General features: G+C 44.4%; 1 protein-coding gene across 5 annotated transcripts in view; it reads left to right on the forward strand.

Moving 5' to 3' along the window:
- The window catches only part of EPHB1 (EPH receptor B1), a 353,412-nt gene that overhangs the window by 283,663 nt on the left and 44,231 nt on the right, over window positions 1–25,518 (forward strand). For all 5 annotated transcript variants that reach the window (XM_045030054.1, XR_006582168.1, XR_006582169.1 and 2 more), the window contains exons 8-11: window positions 617–725; window positions 3,116–3,180; window positions 22,746–22,868; window positions 24,421–24,668. In XM_045030054.1, coding sequence (XP_044885989.1) covers window positions 617–725; window positions 3,116–3,180; window positions 22,746–22,868; window positions 24,421–24,668 — 545 coding nt within the window. The remainder of the gene's footprint in view (window positions 1–616; window positions 726–3,115; window positions 3,181–22,745; window positions 22,869–24,420; window positions 24,669–25,518) is intronic.

Here is a 25,518-nt window from a genome sequence, read left to right on the forward strand (position 1 = left end):
CTTGTGCAAAGCCGAGGGTTGTGCAGTTACCCCCTTCCCACTCCCATCCCACATTCCCCCCAGTCCCAGTGCTCAGTCACCAGGAAGTCTGTTGTGATCTGCTGTGGCAGGTGCTCAGCAGGTACCTTGTGTGAGTCAGTGTGCTGTAGAGCACTGAAACAAAGCCCTGTAGCATGATAATCTAACATGTGGTGCCACGGCTGCCAGACCCAGACCTGAGGAAAAGGTGGAGGTTTTCAGCTTTTCACAAAGTTCAGAAATGCGTCACGTTCGCTCAACCTGCCAACCTCTCTGTTCTATTTTTTAACCCCAAACGCGTGCGAGTCATGTGTGACAATCCACATCAGGGCTATGCAAGCCCGGGACTGTCTCATCCCCCTGCTGTTTCCGAGCCTATGGTGATGCTCCCAACCCATAAATGGTTGGCCTTGCCCAAGAGGTGGGAAGAGCAATATATCTGGTGCCTCAGTCTCATTCTGCCACCCTTATTCCCAGCGAGTAGTGCCTTACTCCATTGAAGCCAACTTGGGCAGTAAGGGACTTCTCAGCCAAAGGGCAGCAGAATCTGGCTCTTTCTTGGGTAGGAGAGAGCATAAGATGCCTTTCTCCCTTGCAGATGACTACAAGTCGGAGCTGAGGGAGCAGTTGCCTTTGATCGCAGGGTCTGCAGCAGCCGGTGTGGTCTTCATTGTCTCGCTGGTGGCTATTTCCATCGTCTGCAGCAGGTACCATTTTCACCCACAGTCTTTAGCTTTTCCTTTGTGATCAGAAGAGAGAGTCTTCCTGGCATGCAGTGGCCGTGCCTCCGATTCAGTGACAGGGCCTTCAAGGAGGGGCCTGTGATGGGTTCTGTCATAGAAACCCCCTTGGGACTGCCACTTGATGTGCTGAGCCTACCTTTGAGCCCATTTTCTCTGTCAGCTTGGGACTTAAGTACCCTGTCTTGTTGAGCCAGACACGCTTGCCTGCTGCAAACACAGACCCAGGTTTGAACCACATCTCCCAAAAGCTGCAGACTTAACTGAAAACAGCTTGAGAAGTGCTGGTTCGGTTACAGAGACCACCTTGGGACTGTCACCCGGTGTGCTGAGACTACCTCTGAGCTCATTTTCTCTGCCATTTGGGCCTCCAGAACCCTGCCTTGTCGAACCAGACATGCCAGTCTGCTCCGACATAGACCCAGGGTCTGAACCACACTACCCAAAGCTTAACTGAAAACAGCTTAAGAAGTGCTCCTGTCTCCATGTAAACTCATACATTGTCCGCCCTCCATAACACTGATAGAGAGATATGCACAGCTGTTTGCTCCCCCAGGTATTAGTCATTAACTCTGGGTTCAAAAATAAGCAAAAGTGATTTTATTAAGTATAAAAAGTAGGATTTAAGTGGTTCCAAGTAATAACAGACAGAACAAAGTAATTTACCAAGGAAAATAAAACAAAACTTGCAAGTCTAACCCTAATACATTAAGAAACTGATTACAGATGAAATTTCACCCCCAGAAATGTTCCAATAAGCTTCTTTCACAGACTGGACTCCTTCTTAGTCTGGGTCCAGCAATCACACACACACCCATAGTTACTGTCCTTTGTGCCAGTTTCTTTCAGGCATCTCTTTGGGGTAGAGAGGCCATCTCTTGAGCCAGCTGAAGACAAAATGGAGAGGCTTCCAGGGCCTTTTATATTTTCTCTCATGTGGGTGGAAACCCCTGTGCAAAGTCACAATAACAAGATAGAGTTTGTAGCCACCTGAGCAAGTCACATGTCTATGAACGATTCAGCTTTTTGCAGACTGATCCTATTGTTTACATGTTAGTTTGAATGTTCTCAGGAAAGCTCAGATGTGGACTGGCATCTCCCAAAGTCCATGGTCACTTAAGTGTTTCTTGATTGAGCACTTACTGAGAATAGTCCTTTCTCAAGAAGCTGACCAAATGCTTCACTGAGGCTACTTAGAATCAAACACATTGAGGTACAAGTACATAGCCAATATTCATAACTTCAAATACAAAAATGATACACACATACAGACAGCACAATCATACCCAGCAAACTACAACCTTTCCATAGACACCCCACTTGACCTCCTCTTGTACAAGCCCTGGTGCAACCATAGGACCCTGGTTGAACAATGATCTATACGTTCACAGTTCATGTCAATAAAGTCACAGGGCCATTGGCTGCAGTGCCTCCTGCTGGCCAGTCTGGAGCGAAGCAGCGGCCAGACTGAGAGGGAAGGAACTGTTCACCATTCCCTTTGGTTGGATGTGCCATGCCATACAGGTGTAACAGGAACTGCAGTGAGATTTGGAGGTGGTGGGCAATACAAAGTAAACAGCATGTGCAAGGAAAGCATGTGAGGGGGAGAAGGATGAAGTATCCTTGCAGTACTGAAGGGCATGAGATGCGAGTTTTCCGGCTCCCATTAAAGCTTGCCAGGAGAAGGCAGCTGAATGAGCTGGGGACACCTAGCACAAGGCAGTTTACAAATGACCATGATGCGAGTATTGTACTAGAGATTCCCAAGGCAGCGCTGCCACAGGCAAATATAACACCAGACAGTTCTCAGTGAGTTTTTTTGCGAACACAATGAGAAGTTAGACATGAAACGAGAGGGTAAGTGTGTTTCATTGAAGTGAACATGAGCCACGGAGACAGCAACATATTTAAAGGAGTCTAATCAGAGAATTTACTTCAACAATATTTTTGCAAACATGGACCCAGTTTTATTGTCTCCTACCCTTTTCTGCTCCATTCACTGAATCTGTAGAAAGCAGGGAGCACAAAAAATAGGCTCCAGAGCTACAGTTTATGCTGGGTCACTGTTTCTTCCTTCTCCTGTGGACACTCACTGTTTCAAATCTCTGACATACAGACACATATGGGTAGACAGCTGCACATGTGGGTGTGTCTCTATCGATATTTCTGCATGTGAATGGGCACAGCTATATCACCTCGATGTAGATATGTGTTAGTGTGTGTGTAATAGGCATCATTTTCCCATGCCAGTGCAAGTAAATTCATTGTCACACTCTTTTTCAGAGATGCTCTGAGTGGTCTGGGTAAGAGTGAGCCACTTATACATTACCTGAACAATTTGTCTCCCCTTTCCCTAGGAAGCGGGCTTACAGCAAAGAGGCCGTGTACAGTGATAAATTACAGCACTACAGCACTGGCCGAGGTGAGTGGAGAGAAAAATGGTACAGCAGTTTGTGTTGGAGAAAGAAAGTTGTAACGTGTGTGTTTCCTATACACTAATAATTTTTATAAGAGACCTGCAAGTGTCTGTGTGGCTTTAGAAATCACATCGAAAGATAAACTTCTCAGCGCAGCCTAACTTAGATGAAGATGATACACAAGACAATAGCAAAGAATTTATAATTATAAGATCAGTGGAGCTCAGCACACATTCATGGGCTTGAAGAAGGAGAGCGAGGCGGTTTGGTGGAGAGAGGGCGGAGGCTATTGTGCCGTAAGGTGCAGTACTAAAGGAGAGAAGAAGACATCGACTATAGGGTGGAATGAGTGGGGTTAGAAGCATTGCATGCCTCTGAAGGTGAGGAAAAGAAGTTGGAAGCTGAGGGAGAGAGGAAGCTAGTGAAGGGATCTAAGGAGAGCAGATGTGATCAGCACACTGGGAAAGGATGCTGATTTTAGCAGGAGAGCTAGTGCTGGACAAATAATTGGCTTTATGGTTTGGTGGCTGGACTGAAAAGTCTGAAAAGAAATTTCATTTCAGGTCTACCTGAAACAACAATTTTTCAGTTTTTCTCACTAAAACAGAAACCCCCTAAAATTTTGTTTGGGATCAGCTCAAACCTGCATTTTTCAGCAAATAAATTATTCACCAAAAAAAAATTAAAAATCACCCAATCTAGTTTTTGCTAGACTGGAGCTAATGACAGACAATCCAAAGTGGAGGAGGTTGCAAGACACAAACTGACAAGACACAAATTGAGTAAGACATGGATCAGGATTTATTGTAGCCGGGCTTGAGGGGAAAGGGCAGATCTTAGTGATGGTATAGTGATCAGAGTCTCAACATGATGGGAGGAGGAAAGCAAAATATGCAGTGTGGCTGACTCTTGCAATTTTTATCATCTCTCTCCCAATATTTGGGTTCTTTTAAAGCTCCAAATGCTGGAGGCAGATGATTAAGTGAGATTCTCAGTTTTCCTTTTAAAAAAAAAATTAAGTTTCTAGCCCTCATTTCTGCAAGAAAATCTTGAAAATGTGACGAGTGCATCTTAGAGGCTCAGAGATCAGGAGACCAATAAAAAGAACCCAACCTTTGTCATTGTTTTAGTCTTATAATTTTAAGGCAAACTTTGGATTTTGGGGGCCCTGACTCATGGTTTTTTAACAGATTTGCAATACAGAAACTGCCCTTTGTGTTTTGAGTCAGGGTGCTATAGGGGATGGTGGAGTTTCACATGGATAGATAAGAGGGGGTGCGGTGGGGAGCCTGAGTGATCTGGTAACCTGAAGTTTAGACACATTGAGCTGGAGCAGTCTGTCAGGCATCCAAAAGATGGTACCAGAGAGACAGCAAAGGTGCAAGGCTGGTCAGGAAATGAATGTCAAAGTCAAGAGAGCAGACGGATGGCTTAACCCATGGGCTCAAAGGAGAGCATCTAGGGCAAGAATAAGATAGGCGGGGGGGGGGGGGGAAGGGAAGGGGGGAAGGGAAGGGAGGGCAGTGACAGAGCAGGTGCCTCCTCAAGCAATGCTGAAAATCAAGAGCATGGCGAGGTCAGAAAGCCCTGGGAAGAAAGAGCCTGGAGAGGGAGGGCCCATGAGCCAGGCAGAGGGTGTAGGGCTCACGGACGAGGGGAGAAGGCTGTAAGGCTCAGCTATGTGAGTGGGTGTGATGAGAGCGGTCTGAAGGGAGGGAAGTAGCTGAATTCAGGGCAGGGGAGTCAGCCGCATACTCAAATCAGAGGAGGACTCTGGGAAAAGGGGAAGGAGATTGGGGCCTAGGCCAGACGTGGGAGATCTCAGAAAGCCAGGTAGAGGCGGTGAGGAGTCAGGGAGGGAGAGAGCAGGTGGCAAAGGAGACCTGCAGCTGCAGAATGTCTGTGTTGTCTTAGAAGAAACCTAGGAGACCTTGAGCAGCAGAGGAAGGGCAGGGAAGGAGAAGGAGGTTTAAGGAGTGGAGCAGAGGAATTGAGAGCTGCTGTGGGTTGACAGCAGGGGAAGCAGACAGGGAGCTGAAGCAGAACAGAGGCAGGACAATACAAATCTGAGGGAATCTATGTATGTGGGTGGGACTTTCTCCAGAGATGGTCAGTAGAGTGGATGGAGCAGCCAGGATAGAGGACCCAGCAAGAAAATCCAAGTTGCAGAAGCATTAGAGGAAATCAACAGCCTCATCTAACTGGGGCTCCTCCTGGTTTCCTCCTTACATGGATATTTAAAAAGTTTGCTGGAGTTACCCTAGGGCCTGAACAGAAAATATTTGCTGGAATCTAAAAAAGCCTTTTAGCATCTTTCATGCAGATCATGGGGTGGCATCTCTTCTGTCGGCTTCACCACTCTTATGCTCAATAAGAGGCCGGTGCTTCTATCTCGCACTGGGCAACAGGCGGCTATGTTGCAAATAACTGGAAAGGCTTCTTGACTCGATGCTCCTGATCTGGTTGGTAAACAAATACAAGAACCTGAAAGTCAAGAGGAAGTTCTGTTTTTCTGGAGGGGGTTAGCTTTTTTAAACCTCCCTTGGAGGTCTGTAGATCCACAAGTCTGAATAAAATCTAAGCATTGGTTGTGTGCAGAAAGTATAGCTCATACTCAGATACTCTTCCAGTGCATGAGCTCTGCTCTTGATAAAACAGCAAATGGGCCTTTGTAACCTGCATTGGAAAAGATAATAAATGAGTAAAGCAACAGCCCCAGCTAGTAACTGCCATCCACATGTCCACAGACTTCACACGCTCTAGCCATGCGTGGAACCAGCTGCAATGAGTTGAATTCTGAAGTTCCCAAGTGCTTCAAGGAATGTCTCTAACACAAACACATGCTTCTCGTTAGGGCTTTGCAGTTTACAGACAGCCTCAGTACCCACGTAAAGCAGGGCATGGCAGGAAAGCAGCGGAGTAGGAAATGAGATACAAAATTGGGACTAGCTGAAATCCAAATTACGTTCTACCACAGAAACCTCCCAGATGCATTCATTTTCTTTAAAAAGGACCCAAGGTGTAGAACAAATGGGATTAATTATAATTGTAATGAATAGATTATGTTATTTGAGAAATAGCACGAGGCATGTAATTGGACTACAGGAATGCAGATGCACAGGGGCAGAGTTAAGGTTGCATGTTTCATTTCCTGACTCTGAGTAATTCACTTTGTAACCCTAAAATTCTTTTAGGTTTTTTTGTATGGAATTTCCTGGGGGGGGTATTTTTTTAAATAAAGAAAACAGAGGGAATACAAAAACCATAGATACCAACAGAAAGAGATTAAAGAAAAGCATGCAAAACCAGAAAATAAGAGCTACAATCTAGAAATGTATAGGTATATTGTTATGCCTCTGAGTTACTAGGTAGTGAACGGACACCTTGTTTGCAGACTTAGCTCCAGCCAGAATATTACTGAGGGCTGATGAGTCATGCTAAACAGCATGTCCAATTTGCTTGCTCTGGTTTGGGAAGGTGCCACCCAAATAGTCGACTGCCACGGATTCCAAAAACTGCTGAAGCTGTAAACCCCAAACCCGTCAGGGATTCTTAATCACACTGAGGCCTAAACACCAAGCCAAGCTTTGGAATATCGGACCAATAGTTTTCAAAATGATAGGACCTGTTTCTCTGTCACCTTGCACTGTGTAATCATGCAGCCCCCTGCAAAATGAGTGTGAACGCTGCCCTTCTGATTCTGTCATCTCAAATGCAGGTGACTACAACTGATATCCACAGAGGAAGGAGCTGCTGACCTCTGCTTCTGTTTTTCCTACCTCAACCAAAACTCCCTGTCCTTGCCATGTTTAAATGTTAGGGAGACGAGCTGGGTGAGGGAATGTCTTTTACTGGACAGAAGTTGATGCAATAAAAGATATTGCCTCACCCACATTGTCTCTCTAATATTGTGGGAACAACCTGGCTACAACAACAGTGCATGGCTAAATGTTGCCATGTATCATATGCCTACATAATATACCCGAGCAACACCCAGAGCCAAAACAGAGATGCCTGGGAGAGGAGGTGATGGAATACTGTGGAATCAGGGAAGCTAGAGGATGGTTTTACCTGGGATATGCAGCTTGTTATGCATACAGGCCTCATTCATGTGGATAAATCTACTGAGCCAGTGGCTGCTCCTATGAGTAAGAATTTGCCTGATATTTGTATCATTCTCTTGAAAAAGTTTCTCTGTATTTTGATGAGGAATTCTTTTGCTGCTCGTTTGGAGTCCAAGCGTACAGATCCCTGAAGTTGAGTTAAACTGTATCCCTGTTTAGGAAGTTAGGTTGCAATGTCATGGCTTTTATTGTTAATCGTGGTTATTATGGCGGTGCCTGAGAGCTGACTAAGATCCGGGGTCCATTGTTCTAGGCACTGTACAAACACAACTGCTAGAAGAGGGCCTCATCCTCCCTGATTGAACTAACCTTGTTATCTCTAGACTGATTCTTGCCTTCATATTTATACCTGCCTCTGGAAATTTCCACCACATGTGTCTGACAAAGTGGGTATTCACCCACGAAAGCTTATGCTCCAATTTGCCTGTTAGTCTATAAGGTGCCACAGGACTCTTGTCGCTTTTTACAGATCCAGACTAACATGGCTACCCCTCTCATACTAGAGAGTTCTAGTTAGTTCCATGATTTTTTTCAGAGGGTGGAGCTTAGCTGAATGGAAAGATAGGTGAGACGAAGGGATTGAGGATGTGGAGCAGGTGAGAAGAGGGGCTGAAGGAGGCAATGAGCAGGTAGGTGTGGAGTGATGCTAAATTGAGCTGAGAGACTGTGAGGAGGAAGTGGGAAGGTTGGAGCAAGGAGCCAGTCAGTCAGGGCAGAGAAAGTCCACTTAAAACTAAAAAATATTTTAGCTGGATTTTGATCTTCTTAGCTCCCCACTGAAAACCACTGCAATCTTGATGATCTTGTAATCTTTGAGACCAGCAAATCTTTAAGCAAATGTTTTGTACAGTTCTCTAAATATCACTGGACTCCGATAAAATACAAGGGTTCTCTCTTCCCTCTGTCGCTTCCTTGTCCCCATTTTAGTCTCTTCTGCTGCATATCTCTACTTGGAAGAAAGGGTTTGTTGAAAGCCTACCAGCTAGTGCCTTGTCCACCAAGTCACTAGTGTTCTTTGCAGCCTGTACTCTGACTTGTTCCCAGTGCTGAGCACTTGTCTCCATCGCTGGAAACAGCTCACATGAAGCGAGGCAAAAATATTGCAGTAAGAGAATAGATGTCTTTGGAAGAGGTAGGACAGCCCTGCCCAAACTAGGATTTCAAAAGGATATTAGCATACACCCTCTTGAACCAGTCCTTAGGAAAGATAGAAAAGGGATTTGTTGCAGGAACCTTTCTGCAGCTCCACCTGCAATTTGTGATCTTGGGGGTCACATTGCCAATTGGCGTTTTTCCTACCTGTTTGCAAATATTGCCAACCTCCTTGAAGGAGGTAATTCTTGATGCACCAGAATGATTACAAATAAAACCCATGTGTTGTGAGTTCTGCACCTGAAAGCTCTGCTGTGAAGAGTGGAAAACAGGCTCTTGGATTGCCAGGGAGACTGCCAAGGTTAGAGAGACGACTAACGCTAATGCTATTATTGCACACACTAAAGGAAAACAGGTGGGAAATTTGTGGAGAGCAGCTAATGCAGTAACAAGTGCATCAACTGGAACAAATAATGCACTCATTTAACTGAACAGCAATTAGAGTCTCCCCTCACCAAGCCCAGCTGTTCATGTTAGAGCCACTTTGGGTGTGTGGTGTGTGGGGAGTAGCAGAGGCAGGGTCTGATGTGGGATCCTGGAGAAAGGGATGCTTGACTAGAGCTGTGCCATCATCTGATTTTCAGTGGCCAAACGGAAAAATAATTTTTAGAAACTTCATTTCAGATCGATCCAAAATGAAGAATGTTGTAATGTTTCAGTGAACCAAAAAAGTCGAAAATATTTAGTTTCCGGGTGAATGAAATGCTCCATTTCATGCCTGAGTTTTTTTACCATTTTAAAACTGAAGTACAGGTTGAACTGAAAAGTGATTTAGAATCAAAAAATTGAAACGTTTCAGTTCAAAAATGTCAAACGAAACTTTTTGAGCTTCTCTGATTTTTTTTTGTGAGGGGAGGGGAGGTGTTCAATCAAAACTATTTGATGAATTTGCAAAAAGTTTCAGCCAAACCAAACCTGAATTTTGGGATGAAAAAATGTTTCATCCAAACATTTTGCTCAGCTCTACACCTGATAGACGTGGTGAAACATCTTCTGTGCACAACAGGCCTTTGTGGATTACTCTAGAAGGGAGATTTGTCCTTTGATGCGTGTTTGTGTACATCAGTGGTCCCCAACCTTTTTGTGGCCAGTAGCACATTCATGTTTTCAGAAGAGTGTGGCGGGCGCCAACAATTTTTCAAGGCTTATTTTGTATTTGTACATTAAATAATACAAAAAACATGATATTTAATATTACATAATATATGAATCCATAAGATAAAAAAGGTAATTTTACATGTAAAAGGTATTAATTAAATTATTTGGCAATTACTTTTTCACCTTACCATGTGAATTTGCTCTTTTTTATCTACCTGTAAGAAAAATTAAGGTGTTTTTACAAAGTAAATATCATAAACTGTTTTCATCTTATTTATTTTAAAAAAGTAAAACATTGTTGAACTGCTGGTCCAAATATATTAATTACTCTTACTTTAACATAGATAGCCAGTTATGGTTAATTAAAATATTATTTGTATTGTTACTTGTATCTGGATTTCAATAAACAAACAAACAAATATGAAAAAAGTTAAACACAGGTTAATCATACGCCCTTATCAGCACATAATGGAAAATAGGTATAATTAATTCATGTGGTTTTTCTAATAAAGTCAGTGTGATTTTTGGCACTGCATTTCTTTAACCAATTTTTCATATTTGGGAGAGTAGGATGATATTCCCATTCATAAGCAATCATCAAGATGGGCATCTGTAAGCCGAGATCTGTATTTTGATTTTATGGTGTTCACTGTTGAAAACAGAACTTCACCTAGATAAGTGGAATCGAAATAAGATTTTATTTCGTATGCTACATTTTTTTAAGGCAGGAAACTTTTTTCAGTCAACCAGATTCCAAAAGTTTTCATCTGTTGCACAGGGTTTTAGAACAATATCATTTTGAAGGTCCAAAATCTCTAGTTCCACGTCTTCTCTTCTACTTGAATGAGACTCGCAATTGATGTAGTCATTTCTGTTACCTCTATTTGGCAAGTAAAAGGATTCACAAGAAAGGCAACTACAGGCGCAATGATGGTGAAATCTCTTTTCAAATTGTTCCAGAAGTGTTTGAATGTGGATAACAAATGGTGATGGGTTAAAATCACTGTCACATACCATTTTCTTCATACTTGGGAAATGTACGAGAGACTTTGTCTTCATATGTGACATCCACAAGATCAGTTTTGCTTTGAATGATTTTACAGAACCTATCATTTGATCCACATATTTGTCTTTTCCCTGGAACTCAAGATTTAAAATGTTCAGTTTGTCGGCAAGAAAAGTCAAGTCCATTAACCAGCCGGAGTCTTCTAGTTGCTCGAAGTTCTGATTTGTGGACTTCAGAAATTCTTTGATCTCTTCAATTAGGCTTAAAAGACGTGCAAGAACTTTACCTTTGCTCAGCCATCATACTTCTGTGTGCAAGATAAGATCAGATTGATTATTGTCAACAGCTTCCAACAGGGCCTTAAAAAGTGGGTGTTGCAAAGGTTTTGTCGAATAGAGTTAATTATTTTAATAATGACATTCATGACGTGTTGAAAAGAAAGCAGCAAAGAGTCTTGTGGCAGCTTATAGACTAACAGACGTTTGGGAGCATGAGCTTTCGTGGGTGAATACCCACTTCGTCGGATGCATGCATTCACCCACAAAAGCTCATGCTCCCAAACGTCTGTTAGTCTATAAAGTGCCACAAGACTTTTGCTGCTTTTACAGATCCAGACTAACACGGCTACCCCTCTGATACTTGAAAAGAAAGAACTTTGACGCACAAAGCTTCTTGGTGGATAATGCAGTGTTAAGACATAAAGTTTGGAAAGGATTCATTTTTCTTACAGAGTGCAATGAATCCATTGGCGCTGCCCATCATTGCTGGTGCCCCATCAGTGGTGTAGTGGCATACTAATTGATGTTGCGTATGATTTGAATAAATTATAGATGTCCTCACCCTTTGTTCGCCCTTTCATAGGCAATACTTTTAGTAACTCTTCTTTAAGGGTGAAGTCACTATATACCATCCTCACCATAATTACCAACTGTGCTGTATCCGATATATCTGTCGACTCATTGAATTGCAGTGAAAACCAGTCACATATTTCCAAGTCATCCTTTAGCTGAGTTTGCATGTTGCTTGCAATTGCATGTATCCTCCTTGTAACTGTGTTGTCTGATAACTGCAAGTCTTGTATTGCCGACAAAATCTCACCCTTATAAGGAAATCCTTGAAACAGGCAATCAGCACCAGTCAAAAAAGCTTCCTTCAACAATTCACCATCTTGAAAGGGTTTTTTCTTCTTTGCGAGCAGATGAGCAATTTTAAAGGAAGCAATAGTAGCACCTTTAGACTTTACCACTTATCTAGTGAAAACAGATTGCTGGGCAGATAGGTTTGATTTGAGCTAATTAATTTTCTTCTTTCTCAACTCAGATTTAAGTGGATGGCTAATGTCAAAAGAGCCGTGATTAGTTTGGAAATGGCATTCAACATTATGTTTTTTTGGCACTGCAACAGCACCCCCGCACAATAAGCAAACACGTTTCCCTTTATTTTCAATAAAACAATAGGATTCTTCCCACTCTGCATTGAAATAATATGTACGTTGTCTTTTATTTGAACCACTCATTTTGGGGCAAAATGTTAAAAAAAATAATAAATCGCAAAGCACAAGAAAACAGCAATATCAGTGCAGTGGAATACTCATACAGGGCTGGCTCCAGGCATCAGTGGAGCAAGCACGTGCCTGGGGCAGCACATACTACGGGGTGGCATTCCATCCATTCTTGGGACGGCAGAGTTGGAGGTTATTTTGGCGGCAGTTCTGGGCAGTGCAGAGAGAAGCTGGAGAGAAGCCGTGAGGACAGAGAACACCGGCGCCTGCAGCTCCGGAGTACTCTGTCCTCAGCAGGCGCGGGACCCCGGCTTTTCTCCCCTGCTGGGCACTAGGCGGGCCCCAAGCCTGCCGGGGACAGAGAACACCGGCACCTGCTGCCTGGAGCCCCGGAGTTCTCTGTCCCCGGCAGGCGCGGGGCCGCAGCTTCTCTCCAGCTTAAGCCGCGGCCCCGCGCCTGCCTGGGACCGAAAACACCAGTGCCCGCAGCCTGCAGCTCCAGAGTTCTCTGTCCTGGCAGATGCGGGGCCGCAGCTTCTCTCCCCTGCTGGGCAGTAGGTGGGCCCCGTGCCTGCCGGGAACAGAGAACACCGCGCCCGCAGCCTGAGTTATCTGTCCCTGTCAGGCCCAGGGCCGCAGCTTCTCTCCCCTGCTGGGCACTAGGCGGGCACACATAAATGCCCTAGCAGGCACCATGGCACCCGCGGGTACCGCCTTGGGGACTATTGGTGCACATGCATGCCTGCATCATTGCAACAGGCAGAATTTGTATAATTTGTATATGTAGTTACATGCATATGTGTGGGAATCCCTGGTTCTGGTTATCAAAGAGACATGGCCCTCCTATCCAAAGCAAAGGCACTTGGTTTCTCTTCCACACCAGCACTGAATATTCCATGCTGAAAATGATGTAGCTTGCAGTTTTCTTTTTGCTGCAGCAATCTGGTGCAGCACCCAGAAATCAGGGGGAGTGTGGATTTGCGGAGCTGGTATATCATGTATTCACCATCATCATAGTAACTGAGCATCTCAGAAAGATTAGTGAGTATGTCCCCCAAATACACGCAGGAGGGCCGGAAGTGGTGTTGTCCCCATTTCACAGATGGGGAAGTGAAGCTCAGAATGAGCATGTGATTTAAATACCCAGGGACACACAGGGAGTTTGTGACAGAGCTGGGAATGAAACCCAGATCTCCTCAGTCCCAGACCAGTACTTTAATCACAAGCCCATCCTTCATGGAAGAAGTAGGAGGAGAAGCTAGTTTCTCATTCATTCTGAGAGATTATGGGGAATTCTCAGACTGAGTTTGATAAATTTATGGAGAGCATGGTATGATGAGACTGCCCGTAGTGGCATGTGGCCCATCAGCGACTGACAGTAGCAAAAATCCCCAATGGCCAGTGATGGACACTAGATGGGGAGGGCTCTGAGTTACTACAGAGATTCTTTCCCCAGTGGAAAAGCAGCATCACTTGCCCCATAACCTCAGCCATGCAGAACACAGTGCCATCCACAGCTTCAGAAACAACTCTGACATCATAATCAAAAAGGCTGACAAAGGAGGTGCTGTCGTCATCATGAATAGGTCGGAATATGAACAAGTGACTGCTAAGCAGCTCTCCAAAACCACATTGTACAAGCCATTACCTTCTGATCCCACTGAGGGTTACCAAAAGAAACTACACCATCGGCTCAAGAAACTTCCTGAAAAAGCACAAGAGCAAATCCACACAGACACACCCCTAGAATCCCGAGCAGGGATATTCTATCTGCTACCTAAGATCCATAAACCTGGAAATCCTGGACGCCCCATCATCTCAGGCATTGGCACCCTGACAGCAGGATTGTCTGGCTATGTAGATTCCCTCCTCAGGCCCTATGCTTCCAGCACTCCCAGCTATCTTCGAGACACCACTGACTTCCTGAGGAAACTACAATCCATTGATGATCTTCCTGAAAACACCATGCTGGCCACTATGGATGTAGAAGCCCTCTACACCAACATTCCACACAAAGAGGGACTACAAGCCATCAGGAACAGTATCCCGATAATGTCACGGCAAACCTGGTGGCAGAACTTTGTGACTTTGTCCTCATCCATAGCTATTTCATATTTGGGGACAATGTATACCTTCAAGTCAGCAGCACTGCTATGGGTACCCGCATGGCACCACAGTATGCCAACATCTATATGGCTGACTTAGAACAACGCTTCCTCAGCTCTCATCCCCTAACGCCCCTGCTCTACTTGTGCTACGTTGATGACATCTTCATCATCTTGACTCATGGAAAAGAAGCCCTTGAGGAATTCCACCATGATTTCAACAATTTCCACCCCACCATCAACCTCAGCCTGGATCAGTCCACACAAGAGATCCACTTCCTGTACATTACAGTGCTAATAAGCGATAGTCACGTAAACACCACCCTATACCGGAAACCTACTGACCGCTATACTTACCTACATGCCTCCAGTTTTCATCCAGACCACACCACATGATCCATTGTCTACAGCCAAGCTCTATGATACAATCGCATTTGCTCCAACCCCACAGACAGAGACAAACACCTACAAGATCTCTATCAAGTGTTCTTACAACTACAGTACCCACCTGCTGAAGTGAAGAAACAGATTGACAGAGCCAGAAAAGTACCCAGAAGTCACCTACTCAAGGACAGACCCAACAAAGAAAGTAACAGTCGTCACCTTCAGCCCCCAACTAAAACCTCTCCAGTGCATCATCAAGGATCTACAACCTATCCTGAAGGATGATCCCTCACTCTCACAGATCTTGGGAGACAGGCCAGTCCTTGCTTACAGACAGCCTGCCAACCTGAAGCAAATACTCACCAGCAACCACTGACCACACAACAAAAACACTAACCCAGGAACCTATCCTTGCAACAAAGCCTGTTGCCAACTCTGTCCATATATCTATTCAGGGGACACTGTCATAGGACCTAATCACATCAGCCACACTACCAGAGGCTCGTTCATCTGCACATCTACCAATGTGATATATGCCATCATGTGGCAGCAATGCCCCTCTGCCATATACATTGGCCAAACCGGACAGTCTCTACATAAAAGAATAAATGGACACAAATCAGACATCAAGAATTATAACATTCAAAAACCAGTCGGAGAACACTTCAGTCTCCCTGGTCACTCGATTACAGACCTAAAAGTCGCAATATTACAACAAAAAAACTTCAAAAACAGAGTCCGAGAGACTGCTGAATTGGAATTAATTTGCAAAATAGACACCATTAAATTAGGCTTGAATAAAGACTGGGAGTGGATAGGTCATTACACAAAGTAAAACTATTTCCCCATGTTTATTCCACCCCCACACCACTGTTTCTCACACCTGCTTGTCAACTACTGCAAATGGACCATTTTGATTACCACTACAAAAAGTTTTTTTCTCTCCTGCTGGTAATAGCTCACCTTAACTGATCGCTCTCGTGAGAGTGTGTATGGTAACACCCATTGTTTCATGTTCTCTGTGTATGTATATATCTTCCTACTGTATTTTCCACTGCATACATCCGATGAAGTGGGCTGTAGCCCACGAAAGCTTATGCTAAAAATAAATTTGTTAGTCTCTAAGGTGCCACAAATACTCCTGTTCGTTTTGCAGATACCAACAAACACGGCTGCTACTCTGAAACCTTTCCCCAGTGTCTGCCTGGTGGGTCTCGCTCACATGCTCAGGGTCTCACTGATCACCATATTTGGCATCAGGAAGGAATTTTCCCCCAGGTCAGATTAGCAGAGACCCTGGGGGGTTTTCACCTTCCTCTGCAGTATGGGTCACTTGCAGGTTTAAACTAGATTAAATGGTGAATTCTTTTTAATTTAAAGTCTTTAAACCATGATGTGAGGACTTCAGTAACTCAGCCAGAGGTTAGGGGTCTATTGCAGGAGTGGGTGGGCAAGGTTCTGTGGCCTGAGATGTCCAGGTAGTCTGACTACATTATCATGATGGTCCCTTCTGACCTTAAAGTCTATGAGTCTCCTAGGAAATAATAGTAAGCTCAATCCATCTCTTTTGCTTCTTGATCTTGCCAGCACTCCTCCTGGCTCCTGGGAGGGGCTCTATGTAGCTCCTTCTCCCTCTGTGTTCCCCCAAGAAGTGCAGTGAGAGTGGAAGGGTTTGTGGTTTTCTTTACCTCCCGTCAATCAGGCAGAGGCGGGGGACTGGTAGCTTCCTATGTCCTGCCCATCTTGGCCAGGGAGAGGTAATGGCAGGCAGAACAAAGTAGCTATTTTTTCTGTACAACCCTGTACTGGGGCAGATTTCTCAAGCAGGGCCAGATTCTCTACTGTATCTTCTTTCACAGATACAGATTCCTGGCAGTTGTTCTGTTGGCTCGTTACTGTTGTAGAGTGGTGAATACGTGTTCCTGTAAATAGTATATGGACCATATGTTTCTCTGCTGTATCTAGGCATGAATGTCTGTGTAATCAGAGAGGTATTGCCATAAATTGATGTTATAAGTATCAGTGAAATGGATTTTATATCTGTCATCACACACCCAATCAGTAATAGAGTTCCATTAGTAGTGGATGATGCATAAAGTTGTAAAACAGTTTAATTAATAAGCTTTGATTTGGACATGATCAACATTTTCTGAAAAAATCACCTTTTGGCTGTAATTTCCCATGCTTGGTCTATGTCCCTGTGCTGCAAAGTACTTGGAGATGACCTGAGTATGAGCGGTGCTATATAGGTTAGAACTGTAGCAATTCAATCAGTTAAAGTCTGCTCCAAGGTATGCCCCTTGCAATCCCATGGATGTCTAGGTTACACACAGGAAGGAATTCACATGCAAGTAGAACATGAAACTACTAACGGTTACAGAAATGAGCGTTTGGCTTTGCTATCAAAATACTAACTCATTTGCTATGCTCTAATAAGGTAGTTAATAACCGCATACAGCTGAGACAAGTATCAGGGCAATAGCAAGAGGGAAAGGGAAGTATTTACAGTGGGATTGTCAACAGACCTCTGTGTTGGCCTACTTCTGCTCCCATTCACTCCAGAGATTAAACTCCCAGTACACAGCCCTTTGAAACTCCCAGTCTTATTCCTCATAGTGATGGCTGGCTAAGGTCCTGCAGACTGAGATGATCAAACCCCCCCCCCCAGAAGATTTGGATGCCCTCATTCCATTAATGTGGGCATTCAGATTCCTTAGGTGGCTTTGGAAATTTCTGCTCCCATGTCTGCTGGGACACAGTATATTCACTAAAAAATGATGCTTGTCTTTCATTGTCCATGAATCCTCTGGCCTCCTTGCTCCCCTTCTGCCCCATCCCGTGTTTTTCACCCTATCAGCTATATTCCGGAGCACCCACTCTGTATTCCTCCCCAGAGCGAGGTACTGCAGAGAGATTTTTACCCATATAGTGGAAATTGTCTTCTTTAAAACTGGTGGGTGCAGTGGTGGGATAAATTTCCTCCATACCTTTCAGTGTAAATTGGCCAGCCTTGCCCCACCTACTTTATGCTATCTGTCATGCTCTGTAATTTGGCTGCTCTGTAATTTAAAAAGCCACTGACGTCTTAAGGAACTACAATATAGTGCAATGGTATTTGTGTAGCATCTTTCATACTCACTATCTCTCAGGATCCTTTCCACAGTTGAATAATACAGCAACAGAGCTAAACGTGAGCAGATGGAGAGAGAAATGAATACTCTGATCTTCACGCTTTCTTTCATGCTCCCCCTTATGCTTGGATATACCATACACACTCTTGTGTGCCAATCATCCACCATCTCCACATCCCTCTTTAAAGCACACATCTTCCCCCAAATCTGTCAGGGATAATTTGCATAAAACTGAACAAATGTAAATATTCTCTAATAATCCCCTACTGCAATTAACCAGAAAGAGGCCTACAAAGCTAGTAAACTTAAATCATTCACTCTCTGCAAGAATGGCTACTGAATAGAGCTGGTCGGGAATTATTCAATAAAACCTTTTTTCACCCGAACTGCAACTTCTTGCAGAAACGTATCCGTTTCGATGAAACTTTTGTCAGGAAGTTTTCTTAGACCCAGGGTGGAATTTCCAGTCAAAATTAGAGAACATGACTCCCCCCAGAATAGCCAAGAGCTCAGTGGTTTGAGCACTCACCTGGGATTTGGGCAAACCAGGTTCCAGTCCCTGCTCCAGATCAGGAAACTGGCTCATCTTGTCTCCTTTTTTGGAAAAATTCCAAAGCGTTTTGGTTTTCACTTTGCGTGAGACCTAAAACAAATTCCAAAACCTCAACATTTTTCAGACAATGGAATTCTGGTTTCCCGCCAGCCTCCTACCAAGCTTCCCAAGGAACAGCACTTCCCCCTGATTGTGAGAGGTGATTATTTCTCCACCAGCCTTCCCTACCACAGCCTGTCCTGGTCCCTTGTCAGCATTTGTTGTCTAATTTAGGGCCAGTCCTGCTCCCATTAATGTCAATGGGGGGATTCATTTATTTCAAAGCAGGATCAGACCTTGAAACTGTAGATGCCAAGATGCATGGGCTTGTCCTGTTACCTCCATGCACAGCTATGGTACTATATACATCAGAATAGTGTCTGTCTCGTTGGTAATAATAACTACAGAGGAAGAGTGAATGCATCGGTGCACTGGAGGATAGTGATTGCACACGTCAGGTGCTGCAGAGGAGAAGGCTGGCACACCACCACCCGCAGCAGCAAGACTTGGTGAAAGGGGAGAGGGAAAGTTCAGCCCAGATCCACAAAGGTCCGTTGAGAGCAATGGAAGTGAGGAGCCTACATGCCTTTGCGGAGCTGGGCCCTAGTGCCTACAGAGTGAGGGGATTGGGGAGAGGAATCGACAGAGAAAAGGTGCATATGCTAGGCTGGGGCAAGTGATGGTTTAAAGGCCATGTGGCTGTTATGAACTGGATCCTGTAATAAATGGGAATACAGCGTGGAGAAGGGTGTGGTCTCAGTTCTTTGCCTGTGTGAGAAGGTGGCTGAAGAGGGGGTTGCAATATCCAAGTGAGAAGAGGCCAAGGAATGAGTAAGGGTTTCCTGAGAGGTGGGGTTGTGGCAGAGGGGCACATGGGTGTGTTGTGATAGGTATCCCTGATATTCAGCTTCAGAAAAGCCTTTGATACTGGAGCAGGCTGTGCTGCTCCACACTGAGTTAGGCCTCCAGCAGCCTTGCCCTCCTCGGTGCCTCTCCCATCCTGGCAAACAACCTGGTGGCACTGGATCCACAGGCTGCTGCTCCTTCTCCCAATCTGCACTGTGGCCCTGCATCCCCTCTGGGGTGAAAGAGCAAGGGAGACAAGATTTTTTGATCACTAACTCAGTCTTGGTTATGATCCTGTAAATCCCTTTGTAATCCTGGCAGGAGCATCAGCTGCTCTTGTAAAAAAATTTATGGGGCCGTTAAAGTGTATGAGACTGAGCCGTAAAGGGATTTATGAAGTGGGAGATGTACAGATGGCTTCATTGCAGTTTTCATCATCAGCACTGGGAATGTGGCGTTTCTGCCCAAACTGGCCCTGCTAGAAGCAAGGAGCTCATCTGACATCCTTCTTGAATCTCAGACACCAGAATCATGAGCTCATTCTTCCATCAACTGGTTTTTCACAATCACTCCATAATTAACAGGCAACATCTGATAAACTTTTGCTCAGATACTTGGATTTCATTGCTAATTCAGAGTGTCTCACTGGCATCGTAAAGGAGCAATGGGCTCATTCAGATTCCCAAAGTACAGTCTGTCACATGACAAGAACATGACAACAGGCGAATTATTCAGATGTCAGCTTTAGAAAAGCTTCTGTGCAGTGCCTAACACCGTGGGATCCTGATCCTTGAGTGGGGCTCCTAAAGATACAAATAATAATAATAAAAACTAATAATAATGGGAACAATTAACTAAGCAATTAAAATAAATATCAAAATAGTGGTTTGACCTGTAGTGTAAACCTTCGAGGAAAAACAGGTCAGACCAATGGAGTGGGGCGGAGAGACTTTTCCCTCTCTGCTCACCCCAGACATGGTCATCTGGAAATCCTCACTGACATGAGGTCTCTGCTCACTTGATAGATTGTAAGGTCCAAAGGGAAAATTGGGATCATCAGGACTCTCTTGTTTGCAAAGTCTGTGCCCAGACTGGAAAACCAAACCACCTCTCCTTATATCAGCCCCTAGCAGTGACAAGCTTAGCAATGCTTCCAACTTGGCTGGGTCAGATTCGGCGGCATGCCTGCGGGAGGTCCGCCAGTCCCGCGCCTTCAGCGTACTCGCCGCCAAAGTGCCACCAAAACCGCAAGACCGGCGGACCTCCCGCAGGCATGTCGCCGAAGGCAGCCTGACTGCCACCTTCATGGCGACCAGCAGGCCTCCCCCCGTGGCTTGCCACCCCAGGCACACGCTTGGTGCGCTGGTGCCTGGAGCCACCCCTGGCTGAGAGATAACAAATTGAAAGGGCTCAGCAGGAGAACAGGGCTGGGGAGTGACAATAAAGAAGAAAGGAAATGAATGGAGACCTGGCTGCTGCTGGTTGGAATGAAAGGGGACAGTATTGTTTTTTCCAGTGGCTGTGTCACCATTCCTGGGAGACAGTTATAAGAACCCAGTTATTCCAGCGCTAGCTAGCTGGGATTACCAACTACGTCATGCGCAAAGCTCTTTGCCAATTAAAGACATCCACTCCTGCTGCTAACAGGGCCTGGGAAGAGAAACTGTGGAGCTGGGGAGAAAAGTGTGATAATTTCAAAGAATGAGAGGCAGAGAGAAAACAGAATGGACTGGAAACAGAACAGAGAGGAGAATGAAAGGAGAAGATGGGCATGGAGTGAATTAAAGGAGGTGGAAGGAGAGAAAAAGAATGAGGGAGAGAAAAATCAAGAAAATATGCCACCAGAGTATGGGTCAGTGAACTTTCACCTCTCTATGTTCCTAATGATATTTCCAGAGGTAGAGGCCTCAACTGGAATCAAGGCTGAGTTGCGTTAGGCACTGTGCAGACACATCATAGGAAACAGTCTGTACCGCAGTGAGCTTACCGTCTAAATAGACACAACCGACAAAGATGGGAGGGAGAAGAGAACCACAGAGTGGGGAAGTGACTTGCTGAAGGGCACAAAGCAGGTCAGTGGCAGATCCAGGAAAAGAACCCATCTCTCCTGAGGTCCTGTCCACTGGGCCACAATCTCTTTCTAATTGTACGGTATTTCCCTAGTTGATGCCCTCCTGCCCCAGGAGCTCGGGTCAAGAAGAATTCCAGAATGGTGGTGTTACTGGTGTGGGGCATACCATGTAGGTTTAACCATAACATGCCCCATACGAGTGTGTGTAATTAGAGGAGAGTAGCTGCAAATAATGTCTATTACCTGTGTTGCAGGTGGTGCTACCTGCTTCCCTTATCCAGCTGTGGAGGGTTTAATTCTAAAAAGCACCGTTTTATTATGGTATTTTAATAGCATTTGCTGGACTCATTTTTTCCACTGCCTAATGTGCACCAGATGAGAGGAAATGCCACTTGAGTAGCCCCCATTAACGGCGTTTGCATCCCTGGGCATGAGGATTTTGTTTTTAATTTTAACGAGTACAGTAACAAGATCTGAGTCTGATTTGACGCCCAAAGGCAGATTCCTCATCTGTCTATAGTGCCACAGAAATTCCACAGTCCTGGCTGAGCCTGGGCAGCCCTGACTTGAGGAACATCCCCTTGGAATGCTTTTTAGTAGGCAAAACTAGTGCCTGACTATTGGATATGGAGGCTCATAACTCATCTTTTATCAGGCCATTCAGGTTTTTGATGATAATTGCTACACTCTGTCAATTTAGTAGCAGCAACAAAACTTTCAAAGACCTTTTTGAGTAAATAAATATTTCTCAAATTATGCAGGAAGCATCATAAAATTGCCACTTTCCTTACCATAAAACCAGCTAATTGTAGTTTTGTAACTTCATTGCTGGGAGCTGAATGTGCTATATAAGCAGGAGAGCACTTGGGGGAAAACACTTATAGCTAGGGGTTTAACTCAAGAAGCTGTGGCTTTGGGTTGTCTGGACCAAATGAAAACCCTCTTGGCATGACTTTACCTCCTAGAATGATAAGCTGCAGCATTCAGAAAAACACGGTGCTGGCAGTGTTACCAACTCTCCTGATTTTAGCGCAAGTCTCCCCGTATTTGATGTTCATCTTACAGCCCCCAGATCCTGAAGTCATGCTATTTGGTGAGAATCTCTGCTTCTCTTAAAAACACCTCCAAAAGGTGTCAGATTGATAAATATTGATCTCTACCTGCAATTCTACATTGACTCTGCTGCTAATGCATTTGATATGACTTCAATAAATAAATAATGGCCATGCTGTAGGTTCCCGTGTGCTCTGTGTGGACTGGTCTCAATCTGTCAATTTATAAGTAATACGTTCCACCTTCCAGGAGAGGAGCAAGAGGGAAGATAATGGAGGAGAAGTGGAGGACAGAACAATAAGAGCAGATGAGGGACTGGGGCTGGAAGGATGGAGAATGAGAGCGAGAGAGAGTGGAGTAGAAGAGCTAAGAAAAATAGCATTGTAATTAACCTGCAGAGAAGTGAGAAGGTATCAGAGAGGTGCAAGATGCTCCCAAAGCCCTTTCCCTAAATACCAACTGTTTTTTTCTCCCTTTTGCTGTCCCTCCTCTCTCTCTCATGATAAGGCTCTCCAGGGATGAAGATCTACATTGACCCCTTCACTTATGAGGACCCCAACGAGGCTGTCCGTGAGTTTGCCAAGGAGATTGACGTCTCCTTCGTGAAGATTGAAGAAGTCATTGGAGCAGGTGTGTCTCATTTCACCATTGGGTGTCTTTCCCCATCCACCCTCTCCACAACTCCTGCATCTTCCTTTCTCTCCCTCCCTTTCATTTTACATCCACTCATAGCTCAGAACGGACCAGCTAACTCATTCAGTTAAAATAAAAAAAGATTCACACTTCTGCCTACAGCCTGAGTTCTGAATACTCTTCTGAGGTTTGGGAGGGTTTGGTTAACTTATTAATTCATTGATCTTGGTGCTTCTTTGACCTCTTGGTTTAACTTTCAGGAAATAACAAGAGAAAGTTGGACATCTCTCTCGCTCTCTATCACCTGAAGCATTTGTAGTATTATTGTTAAATTACTGTATTATGCCAGTAGAATAATAATAGAGAAAGTGAGAAGTTGTGAGGAAGATTCAAAGAACCAATTGATTGTTTCAAATTTGAGGTCAGATTAATCTCACTGCTTTATGCTGCTCTGTCAATGCAAAGCAGCTGCAAATCTGACTTAAACATGAACCATTCTAGTGATCTGTAGGTGTCATTAGCTTCTGCACAAGAGATCTATAATTTAGGCTACCCATTATTTGCTTTATAATACATTCAAGCTAGGTAGTTTTACATCTGGGGATTGGAGAACTTTAAGGGATACTGTCAATTAGTTTGAGGCCTAAAATTTATATATTGTTAAAAAGAAAAGGCAGGACAGGGTCAAGAGGTTATAGAACATCATAACTTGAGCTCTTTGGTAAACTGGAGATTTCTGCATGGAAAATTTTGGCTCATCATTCAAAGAAACCCAAACTGAAAAGGCTTCAGTTTTCAACAGCTGAAAAGTTTCTGTTTTAAGGTGGGTTTTTTTTAATTTCTGATGCAAAATCAGAAATGATCAAAGACAGCAGACACTTTCCAAGGAAACAAAAAATGTGAAAATCCAATTTTCTGACCAAAAATTATGTTGACGAAGACTTTTCCACCAACCCTAATGATAACATAGATATGGATCTATTTCAAATAAACTCCATTATTTTGGATGCAAACTTTCCCCTGTAGAACTGAAACCCCTATGAAAAAACAGCATTGTCCCACTAACGTCCATGTAAAACAGGAAGTTAAACTTGACTCTAAACAAAAGTGAAACTGACCCACTTACTTTCACATTCCAAGAGGAGTGAAATGCAAAAAAGAAACAGTGTCAATTATAACATTTTAGATTTAGGAATCCTTTTGTTTTACTGATATCTTAGGCTCTGATCCTGCATGCTCTTTTGCACAGATGAACCATGGCATCCACACAAAGCTCCATTAACACTGGAGGAGTTGCATGGGGATGCAGGGTTGTATCCAGGTAGAGCAGTTTGTAGGCTCAGGAATATTCTTAGTAGCAGAGGAGTGAATGCTTTTGACACTGCCCCTTTAAGAGAGGGATGACAAATAGTATTAAGAGGACACTGTGCATATATTTCATCCAATCAGATTGGAGCCTTGGCAGCTATGTGATACTGCTGTTCTTTACCATGCTTTGTTGTGGTGGAGAAGGAGGAGGTGGTTGCAACTGATATTCTTGCAATTGCAGGAGAGTTTGGAGAAGTGTATAAAGGACGTCTGAAACTGCCCAGCAAGAGGGAAATCTATGTGGCCATTAAGACATTAAAGGCTGGCTACTCTGAGAAGCAGCGTAGGGATTTCCTGAGTGAGGCCAGCATCATGGGACAGTTTGACCACCCAAATATCATTCGGCTGGAAGGAGTGGTGACCAAAAGCCGTCCAGTTATGATCATCACAGAATTTATGGAGAATGGAGCTCTGGACTCCTTTCTGAGGGTAAGGAAGCATGATGGCCTCATTGGCTGCTCATCTACAATAGCACTGGAATGGAGTCACGTTCATTGGAATTGAGTCATGCTGTGTTGTAGAAGATCCATTGTGGTCAAACCTCTAGCAGCTGGGCTCATGGAGGACGTGGCCTCCAGGGGGAACCCTAATAACTGACCTAAGAAACAATATCAAGAGAGGGCGAGATTCTCAAACGTGCCTAAGGGATTTCGGAGCACGAATCCTGTTGTCTTTCAGTGAGGCTTGTGATCCTAAATCTCTTGGGCACTGATGAAAATCTCCCCCAGAGGCCTCAGCAAGAGGAAAGGGTTGCTGTGCCCACTAATACAGAAGGGGAAATGAAGAAATCCATGAGGGGAAAGGCCAGTTTTTGAGTGAAAAGAGAAACCATAACTCTGAGGGCTGGGGATTCCACTCCCACCAGGAACCACCCCAAATAAAAGTGCTTTGCTACTGCCTGGGGACCTGATCATCATTCTAGGTGAGGTAGGTGAGGTGAAGGGAGGCAAGTATAGGAAGCAGGAGAGGCCTTGCAAGGACTGGTAATGTTAGATCAAAACTGAGAACTTCTGAATCACTGAGGCATGGGCAGCTATTTGAAGTGGTCTAGAACTGGAGGGAAGGGGGGGCGGGGGCATGACCAGAATTCAAGAAGTGCCCTTTTATTTTCTCACCACATATTTGAAGCCAGCTTTGAGCATTTTTAGCATCAGTTTGTAGTATCATGGAGCATCAGCGACAAGAGGTCCGCTGTGTGACTCCAAACACTGCTCTTTCGTGGACAGTGTTTATCTCATTACGGGATCTGAGATCATCTGGAGGAAGCAGCTGCTGCAGC

The sequence above is a fragment of the Mauremys mutica genome, chromosome 9 (assembly GCF_020497125.1).
Source record: "Mauremys mutica isolate MM-2020 ecotype Southern chromosome 9, ASM2049712v1, whole genome shotgun sequence".
Lineage (NCBI taxonomy): Eukaryota > Metazoa > Chordata > Testudines > Geoemydidae > Mauremys > Mauremys mutica.